The sequence below is a fragment of the Macaca nemestrina genome, chromosome 1 (genome assembly GCF_043159975.1).
Source record: "Macaca nemestrina isolate mMacNem1 chromosome 1, mMacNem.hap1, whole genome shotgun sequence".
NCBI classification, from domain to species: domain Eukaryota; kingdom Metazoa; phylum Chordata; class Mammalia; order Primates; family Cercopithecidae; genus Macaca; species Macaca nemestrina.
The window spans coordinates 103,492,854-103,513,699 of NC_092125.1; the positions used below are offsets into that span (position 1 = coordinate 103,492,854).

Sequence of the window (20,846 nt, forward strand, 5' to 3'; positions counted from 1 at the left end):
GATGTCCGCGACCCGAAAAATATGTGCAAGCGAAAGCTCGGGAGCTCAATAAAAACTTTTAATTACACTTCAGAGACTTCGTACAGTGCAACAGTGAATATTCACTGTTAATATTCACAAGAGTCCATTTCATCAAACGTTCAGAGTCTGCCTTTTCATTCTCAATGCTCCAATCAGGTTTCCCGTCTTGGCCAGTCTCCCAGAGGTTTCTTTTAGCTTTGGTTACCGACCAAAACTCCAGTTTAGGGAGAATGGAAGTCCACAGTCCCATTCCCCACCAAAACATATTTCAGTCAAACCCAATCCCAGTCCCTAAAGAATTAGGAAAGTATGGGCCAAGGGTCCCTTTAATTATACACACATCACCCTTAAAACTGCGTGTGTGTACGTGAAACAAAGAATAAAACACAAGAGGGGCTGTAAAATACTGCACAAGACAACAAAACAAGGAAAGTCTTGGGGGAGAAACACTAAGACGCGAGTGGCAGGATCCTACCTCCCGTCCGTGACACTTTCCCCACTGTGCCATGGTGGGGAAGGACTGAAGTCTCTAGGGTCTCTAGAGGTCTTGCTAGGATGAGCTTAAAGACATGGTGGGGGAGGGGGCCCCACTGCTTCCATTATATTTGTGGTTCTCAGGGTAAAGCGGTGAGGAGGGGCAGGAAGATTCAGAATGACTGGTGGGTCCAACCCTTTGGATGTGAACATTCCTGGATAGAAACTGGCGGACTCTCTTGACAAAGTGCAGGAAGGGATTAACAAAAATAAAATCAAGTGAAAGGGAAAAACCCTCAATGAGATCAAGATGGACAGTGGTGGTGGGGAAGGTAGAGAATGGTTTTCACAACCTGTTCTGGCCAGGGTGGAAGAATGTGCGGCAGCCATGAAGAAATATCAAGGCTTCAGGTAGCTAGCACCTTTCAAATTGGCACCATGGCCTTTCCCAGGGGGTGGGACCAATAGAGTTTGGAGGATCATCCAGGTCAAACGTCTCAGGTAGAAATGCAGGGTTTGACATGCCTTCTCTATTTGCTGCACCTCTCTACCTGCAACACAGGCTCGGGGGGAGTAGCAGTAGGGAGGATGAGGCAGGGAAGAAGGAGCACTCCTCTTCTAGCTCCTGAGAGCATCAGATAATTTTGGCAGTATCAGGCTGGTAAATGCAGTGGTCCTTGTATTGGGTGACTTTCTGAACTGCTCTTTATGTTCTTCCACTATCCCTCCACAGGGTAACATGACTGGGATGACTACGCATCCAGTGATGTGGATCTTAGAGATCGCCATAGTGAGACAACACTTGTTGCCATAAGTCTGAGTGATTGGGGTATTTATGTGTATGTTATGGCCGCCTGGGGCAGAGAATCTCCTCACTGCCCTCTCCTAGGTTTGGCTCTGCTGGCCTGGGTAGATGTGCTGGGGAACACATGCCCTCTTGTTGCCTTCTAGATCAACTACTTTCTCAACCTGACTTCTCAAGGCAGTGCTCCAAGTCCAGTGCACCCAAGACAGCCTGATCCACTTAGAACTGTGCCCACCACGGGAGTCCTCTGGGCCAGGGGATGCCCCAGCTTAGACTCTCCTGGGGCTCCTGAGACTGAAGGGACAGGGAACTAGAATTGAGGAAAAAGTCACATTACATTTTTCTACCTGTCTTAGGAAGGGGGTGAGCTCTGACAGCAGGATTGGCGCTTTAGCAGGACTAATAGCCTGGTTCATAGATGTTAATACACACACGCACACACACACACAAAATAAAAGTATCAACATTTCTCCCCAACCTAATAACCCCTCCAAAGAGAGGACGAGTGCTCTGGAGAACCAGAGATTTTTTGCTGCTCCTGCTCCCTGTGCAAATAAGTGCCTGGCACCTTAGCCCCAAGTGCAGGGAAAAGCAGAGTCATCTAGTGGGCAGCTCGGTCCCAAAATAAAAATAAGCAAGGCTAAGAGATGAAGGGAGAGAGGGCTGATAGCAGCTGCTTGGAATCTGGGCTGAAAGCCCAAGAGGAAGAACCAGTGGTAGTAAGCAAGCTCTATGTACAGCTCTTCTCAGGGTCTCAGGGACACAGACGGAGGGGGAAGCCAGAAGGGCTAGCAGGGTGGGGGGTGGCCTTTAGGCCAGTATGGAATACAGGGACTGAGTGAGGGAGCCCAGCTCAGAAGAGAATTTTAAATAGTGGGGGCAAGGGATCCAGGCGTGGAGCCTCTTCAGCAAGAGCAGTTCAAAGTCTCTATCCCTATCCCAGATAGGCCACCTGGCCCAGGGCAGGGCTGGGTGTGTGGTGGGGTCATCTGGAGAGGGTGCCATCCTCTCCACTCTGCCCCTGACCCACGGTAGTGTGGAAAACAGCAGGCTTCTCTCCCCTACCAGTGTCTCGAGTCCACCAGCTCAGGTCGGAGGCTAAGTTTCTTGAGGCTCTCATAGCCCACCACAATGACAATGGTGGAAGGTGTGGCTGAGATGATTCTGGCCGAGAGGCCCTTCATGAGGCCCCAAGGCCCTTCTTCTGCCATCAGTTGTCTGAAGGTCAGGATGATGGAGTTCTTACCCTCAACCTGGAAAAGTCAACACAGTGGAGGGCCATTGTCTGTAGTCAGAGCCCGTCTGCTCAATCTCCATCGGCCTTAGGCTAAAGTGGGGAGAACTAGACTCAGACATCGGAAGGTGTGGATTCTGCTTGTGAGGGATGGTACCGCACAGTGATTTAGTATAAGCCCTGGTGCCTGACTGCCTGAGTTTGAATTCTGCTTCCCAGCCTACTAACAACATAACCTTGGGTAATTTAACAATTTGTGCCCCGATTTCCTCAAATATAAAAAAGTGATAATAGTACCTGCACCATGAGGTTGTTATGAGCAAGAAAGAAAATAATATTCATAAATACTAAAACAGTGGTGGCAGATCATTTCAGTGTACAATAAATGTTAACTATCATTGATATCATGAGATAATCTATGTAGCTATGAGTCTTTGAACTGGATGTTGCTCTTTGGTCTCAGGGAGGCTGGGTTAAATCCTCTCTAAGACCCTCTGCAGCTCTGCCAGTCTGATTTTGATTCTGATCATTTCAATCCCTTGAAGTTCTAGAGCTGGAACCTTCCTCTCCATCTCTGCCATCTCTCACATACCCCAAGAACAAATATAGGTATCTTCCCTATCACACTGAAAGCCTGGCCAAGCAGAAATCACTTCTCTCTTCTTTCTCAACAGTTCCACACCCTCCCTGACCCCTAAACTATACCTTTATAAACCACCCCTCAGCCCCTTGGCCAATACAGGACAGATGCACTCCTTGTTCATACCGCCCCTTATATGATATGACCTTCACAAGGTATCCCAGCCATGGCTAAGAACATCTCCTGCTTCCACCCCGCCTCCTTCAGCACCCTCCTACGCACTCCCTTCTTCCTCTCCAATACTCTCTCCTGTGACCATCTCTGCTTCCCTAACCCTTCCACTTTTTCCACAGCCACGTCAAGGACTTTTTCACCTATGCCTCTGGGTCGTTCCAGCCTGGAAGCTCCTCAAAGTAGAGACCTGTCCTTTCCCTTGGATCTCCTCCTAGACCGCCCAGAATAAAGCTCAGGAAAGAATGAGGACTGACCCTGTGTGCTTTATTATTTGCAAACCAACCAGATGCCAGTGTATTCATTTTCAAATGAGGGGGCATTCTTTCCTAGAAACAAAAATACCTATATTTATTACTTATCTCCTTCCCAACATCCTGGTACTAGGGAAGCTGATTTTATCCCTAACCTGTTATTTTCCTTCCCTCCTCCCCTCACCATAACCCAGTGACTTCATTCTCTTGTACAACTTTGATTCTCCACCTCAAATCAGACATAAAACTTCATATGGCAACACCACTATTTGCATATTACATATCATTCAGATTCTATTTCCTTGGTCTAAGTGCTGTGTAACTGTCTTTAAGCTGACTGAAGACAGGCATTACTAAGGGCTTTGTCAGGGTTTTGCTGCATCCACACCATAAAATCTGTGAAACCTATTTAAGAAAAGTCACTCTCATAATCCATAGAGAACTTACGGCCTACTGGAAAAACCAGACAGACTTACGAATTAACTGAAATCAATATTTCTTATAACCACAAACCTGCAAGGTAAAGGAAAGAGTTGTTGACAGGCTATGCTAATAGGCTACGGAATAGGACTCCAGTAAAGGCTGGAAGAAACCAGTAAGATTTCCTGGAGGTATGGGCATGTGATGGAGGGCAAGGTAGCAGACAGAGTGAGAAGCATTACTCCAGGTACTTTTAAGTGCTGGGCGGGCTTCTTTTTTTTTTTTTTTTTTTTTTGAGACAGAGTCTCACTCTGTCACCCAGGCTGGAGTGCACTGGCGTGATCTCGGCTCAATGCAACCTCCACCTCTAGGTTCGAGTGATTCTCCTGCCTCAGCCTCCCGAGTAGCTGGGACTACAGGCACATGCCAACACACCCAGTTAATGTTTTATTTTTAGTAGAGACAGGGTTTCACCATGTTGGCCAGGCTGGTCTCGAACTCCCGGGCTCAGGTGATCTGCCCACCTTGGCCTCCCAAAATGCTGGGATTACAGGAGTGAGCCACTGCACCTGGCTGTGGGCTGGCTTCTATAGATGCTAAGCACACAGAAGGGGCTTACATGTTCAGGAGAAGACTGACTGGACTAGAGGGCCAGGAAACAAAGAGGTCAGGGCAACACTGGAGGGCTTGAAGGTCATGCTTCTAATGGTTTCTCCATGAGGAGGGTGAGGGAAGTGGCCAGTCTTACCTGCACGCGGGTTCGTATGACATCCATGGGATTGGTGAGGATGGAGGCAGTGGCTGCAGCCAGGGGCCCTGAGACGGCTTGGAAGACAATGTGAGGGCACTCCTTAGGACACAGGTAGGAGAGCTGCTCTGGAATCCAGGGAAAGACAATGGCTCAAGACACAAAGCACCACCGGTCTGGCCTCCCTGTGCTTGCTGCTTCTACCAGGTGGCTTTCCCAACCCAGACCGGCCCTCCACTCTTCGCCACCTTAGACACCTAACTCCTATCTTTTATTTTCTCTGCTTCCTTCAAAAAATTATTAAGTCTCAGGCCCTTTCCAGGAGTCATCTTGGAAATATCACCCATTTATTTTGATTGATTTTTTTTTTCCGAGACAGGGTCTTGCTGTGTCACACAGGTTGGAGTGCAGCGGCATGAACATGGCTCACTGCAGCCTCACTCTCCCGGGCTCAAGCAATCTTCCCATCTCAGCCTCCCTAGTAGTTGGGTCTATAGGCTTGTGCCACCATGCCCAGCTAATGTTTTAAAAAATGTTTTGTAGTGCCGAGCGCAGTGGCTCACGCCTATAATCCCAGCACTGTGGGAGGCCGAGGCGGGCGGATCACGAGGTCAAGAGATCAAGACCATCCTAGCTAACACGGTGAAACCCCATCTCTACTAAAAATACAAAAAACTACTGGGCGTGGTGGCGGGCGCCTATAGTCCCAGCTACTCGGGAGGCTGAGGCAGGAGAATGGCATGAACCCGGGAGGCGGAGCTTGCAGTGAGCCGCGATCACGCCACTGCACTCCAGCCTGGGCGACAGAGCGAGACTCTGTCTCAAAAAAAAAAAAAAAAAATTAGCCAGGCATGGTGGTGGGCGCCTGTAGTCCTAGCTACTCAGGAGGCTGAGGCAGGAGAATGGCGTGAACCCGGGAGGCGGGGAGATTGCAGTGAGCGGAGATCACGCCACTGCACTCCAGCCTAGGTGACGGAGCGAGACTCTGTCTCAAAAAAAATAAATAAATAAATAAGTTTTGTAGAGATGGGGTCTCACTATGTTGCGCAGGCTGGTCTTGAACTCCTGGACTCAAGCAATCCTCCCACCTCAGCTCCCAAATTACAGGTGTGAGTCACTGCACCTGGCCAACATCATCCATTTAAACAGGACAAGATTCCTTGGAGAGGGAATACATTGAGTAACTCTGGTAGGATACATTAAAAACCAATGACACGGCCAGGCAGTGGTGGCTCAAGCCTGTAATCCTAGCACTTTGGGAGGCCAAGAAAGGTAGATCACTTGAGCCCAGGAGTTTGCGACCAGACTGGACAACAAGGTGAAACTCCTCCTCTACTAAAAATACAAAAATTAGCTGGGCATGGTGGCGCAGGCCTGTAGTCCCAGCAACTTGGGAGACTGAGGTGGGAGGATCGCCTGAGTCCTGGAAGCAGAGGCTGCAGTGAGCCATGATCATGCCACTGCACTCCAGCCTGGGCGTCAGAGTAACACCCTGTCTCAAAGAAAAATTAAAGCTGAATGTGGTGGCTCACGCCTGTAATCCCAGCACTTTGGGAGGCAGAGGTAGGCAGATCACCTGAGGTCAGGAGTTCGAGACCAGGCTGGTCAACATGATGAAACCCCGTCTCTACCAAAAATACAAAAATTAACCAGACGTGGTGGTGCACACCTGTAATCCCATATATTCGGGAGGCTGAGGCAGGAGAATCACTTGAACCCAGGAGGCGGAGGTTGCAGTGAGCTGAGATTGCACCACTGCACTCCAGCCTGGGTGAGAGAGCAAGACTCCATCTCAAAAAAAAAAAAAAAAAAAAAAGAGATTAAAAATTAAATAAAAACTAGTGACACTGGGAACCAGGTGGGTCAGTCTTTTTGTTGCATACTACATACCCTTTCTTAACTTTTGAATTTTGAAACATGTGCATGTTTTTAAAAATAAAAACAATATTAAAATAGAAAGTCACATCCTACAATGAGCACTTTTCTCCAGCTTATATCAAGAAAGAAAATTCATCTTTCAAAATGCTAATGAAGATAGAATGGCACCCAGGTTAACCCATCCCAGTACCACTGAGAAGTCTACCTGCAATTGAATTTTCTTTTTACTCTCTCTGGAGGTGAAAGACAACATGTTCATTCATTTATTCAACAAAGATTTATTGAGCGACTACCATGAGCTGGTCATCTTGGGTCCTGAGGATTTAACAGTAAATAAAAAAGCCTCAAATTCCTGTGCTTAGGAAATTTATATTCTAGTGTGAAGAGATAATAAACAAATAAAAAAGCAAAATACACAGCTATGTCAGCAGGTATGTGCTATACATAAAAATAAAGCAGGAAAGGGAGATAGGGAGGCCAAGGGTGGAGGGGAAGGGGTTGCCATTTTATCTTTCATTTTTTTTCTCAGACCTCTCAGGGATAAAGGATGAAAGCCCATTCCAAGAAGGTGAAGTCTGAGCAAAGACCTGAGGGAGACAGTGCAAGCCACATGGATCTATGGACAGAGCTTTCAAAGAAGGGATAACATTCTGTGCAAGGGTCCTGAGGACAAGCATACAGCAAGTGTTCGAGGGGCAGCCAAGTCCAATACCCTGGAGCAGTATGAGTAAGGGAAGGAACAGCATATGAGATCCAAGAGGTAAGTCACGTAGGGTTTTCTCTTCTATAGTTCAGTTGTCATACCTTTAAGAATTTTTTCCTCGGCCGGGCACGGTGGCTCCCGCCTGTAATCCCACCACTTTGGGAGGCAGAGGCAGGCGGATCACCTGAGGTCGGGAGTTTGAGACCAGTCTGACCAACATGGAGAAACCCCATCTCTACTAAAAATACAAAATTAGCCAGGTGTGATGGCGCATGCCTATAATCCCAGCTACTCGGGAGGCTAAGGCAGGAGAATTGCTTGAACCTGGGAGATGGAGGTTGCAGAGAGCCAAGAACACACTATTGCATTCCAGCCTGGGCAACAAGAGTGAAACCCCGTCTCAAAAAAAAAAATTTTTTTTCCCTCATGCTCCTAGTTTTAGTTTGTGGCCAGGGAGAAGTAGGGAGGTGGAGGCAGGCAGAGCACAAGTGAGAGCTTCCAAGTCTCAGGTGGCATGGCAGAATTCCCTAAACCTCACCAGAACCACCTCTCCCCCAGTTCTAATTACTGTCTTCCCCAGAATCAGCATACAAACAGAAACAAAGTGAACTGGTGGCTCAGCCTCACTGGTGTCCTGTTTCTCCCAAGAATAAGGCATTTTGCAATCATTAAACTGTAGCACCTGGGCCAGGCATGGTGGCTTACGCCTTTTGAAGGCTGAGGTGGGTGGATCACCTGAGGTCAGGAGTTCAAGACCAGCCTGGCCAACATGGTGAAACCCCGTCTCTACTAAAAATACAAAAAATTCACCGGGTGGGGCGGCGGGCGCCTGTAATCCTAGCTACTTGGTAGGCTGAGGCAGGAGAATTGCTTGAACCCGGGAGTTAAAAGTTGCAGTGAGCCAAGATCATGCCATTGCACTCCAGCCTGGGCAACAACAGTGAAACTCTGTTTGAAACAAACAAACAAAAAACAACTGTAGCATCTGAACTGGCACTGCCTGCCTCCTTGGGCCTGTCTATTATGGCCTCCTGGCCTGCAAGCTATAGCAGGATCCGGATTCCAATTTTAATCATGCACATATGCCATTTTCCTGGGGCTTGGGGAGAAGATGGAACACAAAAGCAAGAAAGTGGTAGAAATAACTCTGTGTCAGACAGGGCATGGTGGCTCACACCTGTAATCCCAGCACTTTGGGAGGCCAAGGCGGGCGGATCACCTGAGGTCAGGAGTTTGAGACCAGTCTGGCCAACATGAAGAAACCAGAAACCCCATCTCTACTAAAAAAACAAAATTAGCCAGGCATGGCGGCTCATGCCTGTAATGCCAGCTACTTGGGAGGCTGAAGCAGGAGAATCGCTTGAACCTGGGAGGTGGAGGTTGTGGTGAGCCTAGATCACACCATTGTACTCCAGCTTGGGCAACAAGAGCGAAACTCCATCTCAAAAAAAAAAAGAAGAAAAGGCCGGGCGCGGTGGCTCACGCCTGTAATCTCACCACTTTGGGAGGCTGAGGCGGGCGGATGACAAGGTCAGGAGATCAAGACCATCTTGGCTAACACGGTGAAACCCCATCTCTACTAAAAATACAAAAAACTTAGCTGGGCGTGGTGGCGGGCGCCTGTAGTCCCAGCTACTCCGGAGGCTGAGGCAGGAGAATGGCATGAACCCAGGAGGCAGAGCTTGCAGTGAGCCAAGACCGTGCCACTGCACTCCAGCCTGGGCGACAGAGTGGGAAAAGGGAGGGAGGGAGGGAGGGAGGGAGGGAGGGAGGGAGGAAGGAAGGAAGGAAGGAAGGAAGGAAGGAAGGAAGGAAGGAAGGAAGGGAGGAAAAGGAGGGACTCCACATCTTTCATTTTTCTCCATTAGTAATTTAAGAAACATTTAAGAATTTCTTATCGCCGGGCGCGGTGGCTCACGCCTGTAATCCCAGCACTTTGGGAGGCTGAGGCGGGTGGATCACAAGGTCAGGAGATCGAGACCAAGGTGAAACCCCGTCTCTACTAAAAATACAAAAAATTAGCCGGGCGCGGTTGTGGGCGCCTGTAGTCCCAGCTACTCGGGAGGCTGAGGCAGGAGAATGGCGTGAACCCAGGAGGCGGAGCTTGCAGTGAGCCGAGATCGCGCCACTGCACTCCAGCCTGGGCGACAGAGCGAGACTCCGTCTCAAAAAAAAAAAAGAAAAAAAGAATCTCTTATCTACCAGGCAAAAGATGAACTCAGGCTGACTTGGTTTAAATCCCTCTTGGCTAAGACTGGCTTGACTCTGGACAAGTATTTAATGATATAAATGAGTATTTACTTAATAATAGATGCCAGGCACCACGATAAGTACCAGACATAGAACAGAGACATGGACAGGGAGATGCCTTCATGGAATTTATATTCTAAGGAGCTGGGAGTTGGGGGTAAAATAACTGCAAATTATGACAAGTACTAAGAAGGAAAGAAGGTGTTGAAATATAAAACAGAAAGAGCCCTCTTTCCAATAGAATAAAGTCCTTTTCGCAAAGGTGATGTGTAAGCTGAAGCCTGAAGCATGAGAAGGAGCCAACCACATAAAGAACAGGGGAAAGGATGTCCAGGCAGAGAACATTATCTGCAAAGGCCTTGAGGCAAGAACAGAGCTTGATGTATACCAGAAACTGAGGGAAGAGCAGTGAGGAAGAGGAGAGTGGCACGAGGTGGGGCTGGAAAAGCAGATAGGAGTCAGATCAATAGAGATGTATAGACCATGGAAAGGAAAATTGATTTTATTCTAGATGCCGGTAAGGCAGCACTGGCAGATTTTAAGCAAAAGGTAGTGGCAAGAACCAGTCTATTAATTCAAAAAACATTTACTGAGCAATTAAGGTTCACCAGACCCTGAGTTAGGTGTTGGGAGGTACAATAGTGAACAAAAACAGACACGGTCCCTGTTCTTATAGAACACTTACATCACAGGGTTATTGTGAGATTGGAATTATGAGATATGCAAGCCCTCAAACAGAGCCCTGGCACACATGGGCATTCAATAAATGTTAGTTTCCTCTCCCTTCAGTAGAAGAGATAAGGCACACACAAATAATATCAAGGCAAATGTATAACTGCCTTAAGAAAGATTCAATGTCATGGGGATGAAAAAGGGGAAAGATCACTTCTAGGTTAAGGGTTACATGGAGAGGAAGGAAGAGGAGGCAATAAGGAGCACTTAAGGTAAGTCATGATTGCACCAGGGGTAAGCAAACCTGGGAGGCATCTAGGTAGAGGGGTGGCAGGAACAAAACACGGTGGTAGGAGAGGTGACGTATGGTTGAGGAATTGTGCACTACCTGCCCAGGCTACAGCACAGACTGCCTATACCTAGGGGAGAAGCAAGAGATTTCACTGTTAAGGGAGGCTGAAGTCAGGCTGAAGAGTTTGGATTTTACTCAGTAAGCAGTGGAAGCCACTGAACATGACAACTCCAGTCGAAAAGTTCAGTCCATTAGAGATGTATGTGATGGACGGGAAGGAAGAGAACTCAGGAGGGAACAGCTAGAAGGCTGATGCAGCAGTCTGGGAGGAAGGTAACAGAGGCATGGTTCCCAGGGAAGGCAGCAGGAATGAAGAGAAAGTTGGGAGAAAAATTCTAGAGTTACCAGGACTAGACGTGGGGACAAGAAAGAAGGAGTGGTCACGCACAATCCCCAAGACTTCAGTCTCAGTAATCTGAAGAATAACAAGGCCACTGACCGATGAAAGTAAGTCAGAAAAGACAGCCAGCTTGGGATGAATACTAGTTACTTGAAGAAAGTTTTAGACATAAGTAGATGCATCTAGATGGAGAAGTCCTACAGTCAGAATGCCTGTCCAAAGCTCTCCACAGGCTAGTCTGAGAATGGAAGTAGAGATGATGGGCACATCAGAAAAATGCAGCTCTAATTGGTTTTTTTTTTTTTTGTTTTTTGTTTTTTTTTTTGTTTTTTTTTTTTGAGACGGAGTCTCGCTCTGTCGCCCAGGCTGGAGTGCAGTGGCGCGATCTCAGCTCACTGCAAGCTCCGCCTCCTGGGTTCCCGCCATTCTCCTGCCTCAGCCTCCCGAGTAGCTGGGACTACAGGCGCCGCCACCACGCCCGGCTAATTTTTTGTATTTTTAGTAGAGACGGGGTTTCACTGTGGTCTCGATCTCCTGATCTCGTGATCCACCCGCCTCAGCCTCCCAAAGTGCTGGGATTACAGGCATAAGCCACTGTGCCTGGATGATGCAGCTCTAATTGTAAATGCAGTCAAGTGAGGAGAGAAGGCTAAAGACAGACTCCAGAGAAGATCCTCACATTTCCTGGGAAGCGCTGTTTTTTTTGTTGTTGTTGTTTTGTTTTTTTTGTTTGTTTTTTTTCTGGGAAGCTTTTTTAACATTAAAGGGTCAGGGTAGAGTCCAGGAACCTGACTTTTAACAATACCCCAGAGGAAGCATTGTGCTAAATAGAAGTAATAGAGCTAGCAAAAAAAGAAGAAGAAAGAAGAAAAGGAAGAAGAAAAAAGAAGGAAGAAGAAGAGAAGGAAGAAGAAGAGGGGGAAAAGGAGGAGGAAGAAGAGGAAGAGGAAGAAGAGGAAGAGGAAGAAGGAAGAAGAAAGAAGAAGCAATAATCAGAAAAACAAAAAAGCACCAGGAAAGTACAGAGCCACAGAAATAAAATCATTACAGGTTAAGAAGGCATCAAAATTTTGGTCAGAAAAGTTTCCAATGGGGTGGGACAGAATGCCCATTACCAAGGGTTGTGAGCCAACAGCAGGGATTAGGGAGGCTGCAAACATAGGCTTCCCTAACGGGAGTTTTGTGGTTACTCAAAGCTGTAGATGGATGTCCCAGGGTAGCAGACACACCCAAGTCCTGCTCTTCAACAATGCATCGTGCCCTTTGAGAAGGCAATCTGGCAGTATGTTTATGGAAGCCCTCAAAAATGTCATATTTGACTCAGTAACCCCATTTCTAGGAAATAGGAAATACTTAAAAAGTAAAATGTCTTATGAACAAAGATACATCACAGGAGTGGAGAGGTTCAAAGTTATATCACACCTTGAATTTAAAATGCTGAGGGGCTGGTGGCTCACTCCTGTAATCCCAGCACTTTGGGAGGCCGAGGCGGGCAGATCACAAGGTCAGGAGCTACAGAACAGCCTGACCAACATGGTGAAACCTCATCTCTACTAAAAATACAAAAGTTAGCCAGCCATGGTGGCACACGCCTATAGTCCCAGCTACTCAGGAGGCTGAGGCACAAGAATCGCTTGAACCTGGGAGGTGGAGGTTGCAGTGAGCCAAGATCTCACCACTGCACTCTAGCCTAGGTGACAGAGTGAGACTCCATCCAAAAAAAAAAAAAAAAAAAAAAAAGCGGAGGAAAACATCCAACTCAAAAGCTCACTATTACCCATCAGATTTGTCTTCAAATCCTAAACATCCCATGGCTTTTGTCCTCCCCAACCTTCCAGTGACTCCAAAGCACACAGAGCATATGCTACACACTGTTCTAGTCTTTTTACCTGTCTGCTTCCCTCACTACATTAGAAGCTCCTTGAAAGTAAAAACTATGTTTTATGCATCTTTAAATCCTCTTGGATTCAAACATTTGCTGAATGAATGATCCATTCCCCCATTAAATCTCACCTCCACTCTAACATGCACAAAGCAACAGTATCTCAGCCCCATTAGAAATCCCACTTTCCTCCCCCACTGTCCTGGCCCCTGCTTACCTGCGTAGAAGTGATAGAAGGGCCACCAGACAGCACTGTTTGGGATATAGGTAAGCAGTGAAGCCACATAGCCTCGATAGAAGCCGCGAAGCCCATCAGCCTGCAGGATCTGCCTGATGATGTCCTTGGTTTGGCCAAAGGCAACTACCCCTTGTCCCTCTGGGTTCCCCCGCACCTGAAAGCGGCCCATTTTCTCACCCTTGCGCTGCATCATGAGGTGCTGGGAGACTACATCAATGGGCACTGTGATGCTCTGGGCCACAAGGGAGGCTGAGCCACCAGCCACCAGTGATTTGACTGTGTTACTCTGGCTGTAGTCAGCCACAAACTTCCGGGTGAGCTCATAAGTGGTGACATAACACTGGCCAGAGATGAGGGTGAAGGTATTGACCAGGAACCCTCGGTAGAGGCCAGTGATACCATCTGCTCGCAGGATCTTGATGAAGGCATCGAAGGTCCCATGGTAGAGGCTCTTCCCCTTCTGAACTTGCAACCGGGTGCGGATGAGGGTGAATGGGTAGACACTGACACGGATCATCATTGTCATTGCCACACCAAACACGTAGAACTTCTTCTTGTCCAGGTGTTCCCACTCGATGATCTGGATGTTGCGTTTGTCCTCCATGGTGCCTGAAGACCTGGGATTTGAGCAGCATGGAGGGATGTGAAGAAGGAGGTCAGAGCTTTGTGCTTTCCCCTTCTGGCTGGGCTCTGAAGTCCATTCTCAGACCTCATCTCCAGGACACTCACTTGCCCAAAGCTTGGACTCCACCCAACCTGGCTCTGTCAATCCGCACTTGAGTCTTCCTTCATAGATCAGGATACTGTCCCCTTCTCTGTCTTTGGCCAGGCCTTCCTTACTCAGTTTCCCTCCTCCAGAAATTGTCCCTCACTTCAGTGATTCCCTTGGCTCCATGGCCTCCTCAGCTCCCTACCCCAGCTTACAGGATCTTCTATCCTGACTCTCTGGGCCCTGGTGTCACTACCCTGACCAGGGACCATTCTTTTTGTCTGGCTCACCCAGGCAGAGCTCAGGATGCTGTGGACCAACCAACTACCTGACAGGATGCAGGGCCTTTAAGCAGGTGAATGGGACGTCACTAAGTGACATTTGGGAGGCTCCTGAAGGCTGAAAGGGACTGTTCCAGTTTTGATGCTCCTGGGCCTACTGAGGAGGCATCACCTTTGGCTGTGCACCCGCAGCAGGGTGCCTCTGATTGCCAACTGACTCATTTTGTCTCCGGTTTCCCATGTTGGCCTCTCAGAGCTCCCCTGACCCACAGTCACTACATTTACATGATATTTTCTCCCGTCTGCATTGGAAGAAAGTGTGGGCAAGTGGGGCTTTCACACCACAGGGCACCCCCCACCACCACCTCCTTTTCCTCCAGCAAAAGGATTTAGAAAGTCAGGAACAGGTCAAAGGGCAGAGTCCTCTTCAGTTATTAGATAACTAACTCTGAGTAAAACAGAAAAGAACCACCTGAGAGCTAAGTAGTTTCCCTGGAGAGTCTGGAGAACTACAGAGTACAGAACATGTTGGACCGCATGCTTTCAACTCTAAGCGTATAAACCACAACCTCAGTCTTAGATAATGAAGGGGGAGAAGTGACAGAGGAGAACTCGGACTTCAAGAAACCATCTGTTCAAGAAGACACAGTATTGCTCTGGGGAATGGACACAAGATACAGAGGAAAAGGCTGGACATGGTGGCTCACGCCTATAATCCCAACACTTTGGGAGGTGAAGGTGGGAGGATCACTTGAGCCCAGGAGTTCAAGGCCAGCCTAGGCAACATAGGGAGACTCCGTCTCTACAATATATAAAAATAAGTTAGCCGGCATGGTGAAACCCCGTCTCTACTAAAAATACAGAAAATTAGCCGGACGTGGTGGCAGGCGCCTGTAGTCCCAGTTACTCAGGAGGCTGAGGCAGGAGAATGGTGGGAACCCGGGAGGCGGAGCTTGCAGTGAGCCGAGAATCGCGCCACTGCACTCCAGCCTGGGCGACAGAGCAAGACTCCATCTCAAAAAAAAAAAAAAAAAAAAGCCGGGCATGTTGGCATGCACCTGTGGTCCCAGCTACTTGGGTGGCTGAGGTGGGAGGCTCACCTGAGCCCGGGAGGTTGAGGCTGCAGTGAGCTGTGATCACACCACTGCACTCCAGCCTAGGAGACAGAGTGAGACTCCATCTCAAAAAAAAAAAAAAAAGATACAGACTGAAGGAAACAAGAGCATGTTAATGCACATGTAGCCCTTATGTTAAGTGTATCCAGTGCCTAGAATTTCAAACAAAACTAACAAGCTTACTAATTTCAAAACCGTATAAAATCAGGAGCTTCACATTTAGGAAATGTCAAATCAGAGGATATAATTTATTAGACATATTTAGTGGTAATACGATGTGCTCCAGTGTAGCCCACCACTGTTCTGTAAGATACTAGAAATTTTCAGCCAGAAAGGGAGAGTGGGAAAATAAATTCCAGGAAGTGAGAAGCAGGGGCTCCCCAGACTTGAAGAGAAATCCCAGAGAAAGGAGGTAGCCACATCACAGGGACAACTCTAGGGGGCTGAAACATTCTTTTTTTTTTTTTTTTTTTTTTGAGACGGAGTCTCGCTCTGTCGCCCAGGCTGAAGTGCAGTGGCCGGATCTCAGCTCACTGCAAGCTCCGCCTCCCGGGTTCACGCCATTCTCCTGCCTCAGCCTCCCGAGTAGCTGGGACTACAGGCGCCCACCACCTCGCCCGGCTAGTTTTTTTTTGTATTTTTAGTAGAGACGGGGTTTCACCGTGTTAGCCAGGATGGTCTCGATCTCCTGACCTCGTGATCCACCCGTCTCGGCCTCCCAAAGTGCTGGGATTACAGGCTTGAGCCACCGCGCCCGGCCGGGGCTGAAACATTCTACACTAGCAGTTCCATTAGCAAACCTCATGCCAAGCATCTAATCACAGTCCATCCTCAACCACCTTCCCCAACCAAAGGTCCTAACTCAGGCTTCAGGTAGCTTTTATTCCATGAGAACTGCCTTTTGGTTACCATGGAAGCAAGGGCAGTTTTTCAGGATTCCCTGAGCTGGACTGTATAACTTTCGTTAACATAGGGACTACCTGCAGTGCAAACTGAGTACTTGAGAGCTGAGGGGAAACCTCAGCTTCAAGGTAAGGATTGAGGGAGGTGCACATAACCTGCACAGGCTTCCTACAGGACAAAGCAGTTTGAATTAAGGATAATCCATGTAGACAGTGAAAGGGAGAGAACAAAGGCTTGGAAATGAGAAGACAGAAGTCAACTGGATTGGCAAGACTGGAAAATCTAGGCTGTGGAAAATGAGCTGCAGGCAAAGTTCTGTCGTCAAGAGAACCCCTAGAACAATGATATGCCACTTGCTGTAGGCAAAGGTGGCCCTCCTCCCCAGCCTCAGCCTGGAGGACCCACTAAGTCCTGTGGGATAATATTCTCCTTTGAGCCCTTCAAAAGGTGGTCACTGTCTCTCCCGCTCCAGAGTGGCTGCCATCCAGGGTCGCAAGATCATATTTCCAACACCAGTGAGAGGTGAGAAGACACAGAGAAACAACAGGATTGACTGACTGTCTATACCTCATGTAATTCTTACAATTTAACTTGTGTACAGTTAGACACTTCTGATAAATGAGGAAATGGAGAGTCAGATACATTAAAAGTAACAGGCCCAAGGTCACATAGCTGATCAATGGAAGAGGCAGATATGAGCCAAGATTTCTTCTCTACTCCACCATGCCTTCTACCTTATGGGATTTGAAGAATTCTAACACAAATCACTGTTTAAGGCCAAGTCCTTCCCACCTCTGGAAGGCAAAATTAATGCCCTTATGGCTGCAGGTCACTCAACAGTTAAGCATAAGCTCCTGGCCATGCAGATGCCCAGAGAGTTCTTGCAGCTCTGTTCCAGAGAAACCAAGAACTGCCTCTGCTTTCCTAGTGTGTCTGTGGAGTGACCAAGCTTAGTGGCTGAGCAGTCACCTTGTCAACACAGACAAATACAGCTGGGTTCAAGCAGGAGGGGCTCCTGCCAGGCACATGCAAAATGCGTGCTCTACAGGGCAGAGGGTCAGAGCAGCTAAACGACAGAGCAACCAGGGATTCTGTTCCAGGACCTGGTTTCATGGCACCTTCTCAATTTATCAAGCTGAAACACCAAGTACCAGCATCTCCTGATGAGAAATCCTAAGACAGGATCCAATTTCCCACCTTGTCTCCATCTCTCACATACGCCAATCTATTTTAAACTCCCACAAGGAAGTGGGGACTTTCTGAGGCAGGTAACTCCTTTCCAAGGGTCATGCCTTAGAGGGATAAGCTACTACAACAGAAGGGGAGAGGGCACTACACCCACTCCCTTTACCCCTTCAAAAGGGGCAGGCTGCTCCTAAAACGTAGGATCTCAACCTGCTCTTTGTTACATAACTTCCAAACTTCTTGCAGAAATATCAATCCCATTCTTCTTGTTTTGCCCTCTGAAAAATCCTCTTTGCAGATACCCATATGCAAAGTTCCTCCAGCCTTCCCTTCTCCCAACTTAGCCCAACTTCTTTAGGGCTCTTTCTCAGACCCTCATGTGCATGGTTCCAATTCCGGATTTTCTTCTACTTTTCAACACTGCTCAGGCACAAATGCTGAAGTGCTTACTCTGGGGACCTAACAGGTGACCCAGAATTAGTGAGTGCTTTGTCCTAAAGTCATCAAGTGAAGTGTTAGAGGCAGAGCTCCCACTACTGACCCCACCAATGGAAAGGGACAAATTGGCATATGCCTCCTCCTCTTCACCTTTACTCTCCTTGTACCAGAAAATTCACATGGGACTGACTATTCACTAGGTTCTGGGATAAGATTCTGGCTCGAGAGAAGGCAGTGTCACCTGGAAGGCAAGGTCATACAACGGAAAGAACACCAGCAATCGGGAGATCCATGTTGAATTTCACTTCCATTACTCAGTAGTATAAGACTGGAACCAAGTCACTTCACCGAAATTCAGTTTCCTTGTCTGTTGAATCAGGCTAATAAAGCCTGTCAATGCTGTATAAGAGTTTTGGTGCAACTCATATGAGTTAATAATTGTGAAGGCATTTTGTTAACAGCAAAGCATTATCATTACAGAAAGTTCTACTGGACAGTGATGCTCTAAGTCCTTGCCACCCAAGGTGGTCCACGGACTTGCATCATGGACATCATCACCTGGGAGCCTGTTAGAAATACAGAATTTCAGGGTGCACCCTAGACTTGCTGAATAAGAACCAAACTTTTATAATATATAAGTTTGGGAAGCATTGCTTTAAGTATTAAGGATTGTCAGCATTATAAGAATTGTAATGGCCAGGCGTGGTGGCTTACGCCTGTAATCCCAGCACTTTGGGAGGCCGAGGCGGGTGGATCATGAGGTCAGGAGATCGAGACCATCCTGGCTAACACGGTGAAACCCCGTCTCTACCGAAAACACCAAAAAAAAATTAGCCGGGCGTGGTGGTGGGCGCCTGTAGTCCCAGCTACTCAGGATGCTGAGGCAGGAGAATGGTGTGAACCTGGAAGGCGGAGCTTGCAGTGAGCCAAGATCGCGCTACTGCACTCCAGCCTGGGCAATACAGCGAGACTCTGTGTCCAAAAAAAAAAAAAAAAGGAATTATAACAACTACTCCAGGACTCTGGGACCATTATGAGTAGGTTAGGAGCCCTCTGACTCCATCCTGACTTGTCAGTAGAACTGAGCACAATGATGACCATTTGATCGATTCGGATCTTTTCAAATCAAATCATCTTCTACAACTCCTGACAAGACATCCATGGGTCCCCACTTCTCAGCTGGAAACAGAGAATAGAGACCAATACCCTCTATTCCTTCTGTTCTCCCTATTGCATCTGCATCCTGGGAGCTATCTACCACATGAACGTGAATATATGTACATGCTTGCCCACCTGTCCTACTGAATATACATTTCCCTAGGGGAATGCCTGGGGATGCCTTCGAACCCTCCTTCAAGATCATCTCCTCCCTACCTCGGACATGGTGAGATTCCCACCCAGCTTTCCTTCGGTCTTCCATAGGTACCCACGTGATCCCTCATCACAGACAACACATGACAATCCTCTCAAGATACTCCGTGGGACACCCCCTTTATATAGCCTCTGTCCTGGCCCCCGCACACCCAACTCTGGCTCTTCGAGCATGCCCCCTGCCGTGCTTCTTCGCTGTCAGCGAATCTCACGCTCCTCTGCCAGAAAGAGACGCCTCACAGCAGTTGTCCTTCATTCCCAGAACTGTACGGCACCACTGTATGGCACCACAGCCTGGCACCCCAGGCATCCTTTGCCTCCTTGACAAGTGCAGATCCTCAGAGACCTTAGTTGTCAGGGACCCCGAGCCGGTGGCTTATTACCTTCTCAGACTCCGGCGGCTCCGCCGCGTCTGAGGCGAACTCCAAGCCCGGACCTCTAGGCCGCAGCCCCCAGTCTATCCGTCGTTCCCAGCGAATGCCGTCCGCCGGTCGCATCTTCCTCCATCTCGACTCGGCTCCCGGTACTGCCGGAACCGGAAACTTGGACTCTGTCATTACCGCCCCCTGCGGGGGGCGGAGGATGAGCTGTCGACGATTCCGCCAATGGCGTTTGAGCCTTTGAGCCTCCCAGGAGCGAGGATGGGCTGCCCTTCCGAGAACGGACGGCCTCCTGGTGGCCATCTTGGATTTGGGCAGTAGCCACGCCTTCTTTACCTTCGTTATGCCCTCAGCGTTAAGGCGCCTGCGTGTTCTGGTTGGGCTCTTTCTAATTGGCGGAAATTGAATCACCAGACGCTTATTGACGATCCAGTTGTAAATAGGGGCACCTTGTGTTTGGGGGTGTTGGAACCTTTATATTCAAATCAAGGCTGGGCACGGTGGCTCACACCGGTAATCTCAGAATTTTGGGAGGCCGAGGCGGGCGGATCACCTGAAGTCAGAAGTTCGAGATCAGCCTGGCTGCCTTGGCGAAACCCCGTCCCTACTAAAACTACGAAATAAATTAGCCGAGAGTGATGGCGCGCGCCTGTAATCCCAGCTACCCGGGTGGCTGACGCACGAGAATCGCTTGAACCCGGAGGTTGGAGTGAGCCGAGATCGTGCCACTGGACGGCGACAGAGCGAGACTCTATCTCAAAAAGAAAAAAAAAAAAAAAAAAGAACAAATCTAATGTGAGATTTTTATATAACTTTTTCTTCTTTCCTCTTTTTCGTTTTTTAGAGTCACAATATTACTCTATCGCCCAGGCTGGAGTGCAGTGGCAAGATCATAGCTCATTGTAACCTGAACTCCTGGGCTCAAGCGATGCTGCGGACTCAGTCTCCTAAAGCACTGGGATGACAGGCGTGAGCCACTGTGCTGGTCGCATTTCTCATTATTTATAGAGCCAAAATAGTAGAGGTCAACATGCAGCAGGAATGACTGAGGATACACAGCCAATTTTGAAGTTTGGGAACTCAAAAAACTGCAGGAATGGGGGACAACCTGAAGGTGGAGAAAAATGACATTAAGGGTCTTTTCCAGCTTTTGAAGCTATTTGCCTGTATATAGACTTAAAAGAAGAGGAGGGAGCACTTTAAATGAGGGGCTAGGAGGCATAGGCTGCAGAGTCAGTTCATTTCAAAGTTGATATCTCTACAATTCAACGACAAAAAGACAACCAAATTAAAAAATAACACAGAAGAGTAAGGTAAGTCTCCATTAAACACAGGAAAGAGACTGGAAAACTCCTCTTTGGATCCTGTCTATAGTCGCAGGT

The 20,846-nt window shown here is 48.1% G+C and overlaps 1 protein-coding gene, 1 long non-coding RNA gene and 1 pseudogene across 3 annotated transcripts; 2 read left to right on the plus strand and 1 right to left on the minus strand.

Annotated features, from left to right (window-relative positions):
• Positions 1-36: 36 nt before the first annotated feature.
• On the minus strand, positions 37-19,627 carry LOC105498039 (solute carrier family 25 member 44). Of its 2 annotated transcripts, XM_011769794.3 has the most exons (4): positions 19,468-19,624; positions 13,062-13,699; positions 4,768-4,895; positions 37-2,553 (listed from the first exon to the last, which is right to left on the minus strand). In XM_011769794.3, exons 2-4 carry the CDS (start codon positions 13,684-13,686, stop codon positions 2,362-2,364), a joined length of 945 nt encoding a protein of 314 aa, XP_011768096.1. In that variant the 5' UTR covers positions 13,687-13,699; positions 19,468-19,624; the 3' UTR covers positions 37-2,361. The 2 variants fall into 2 exon arrangements, with proteins under 2 accessions (XP_011768096.1, XP_070939778.1); XM_071083677.1 differs by lacking the exon at positions 4,768-4,895 and having other exon boundaries at positions 19,468-19,627.
• LOC139359752 (uncharacterized) lies at positions 10,404-18,049 on the plus strand. The gene is made up of 3 exons (XR_011616144.1): positions 10,404-10,542; positions 13,645-13,737; positions 17,914-18,049. It is a non-coding gene; the product is annotated as an uncharacterized lncRNA (long non-coding RNA).
• Positions 19,628-20,700: 1,073 nt separating the features above from the next.
• LOC112429536 (small nucleolar RNA SNORA26) lies at positions 20,701-20,846 on the plus strand (annotated as a pseudogene).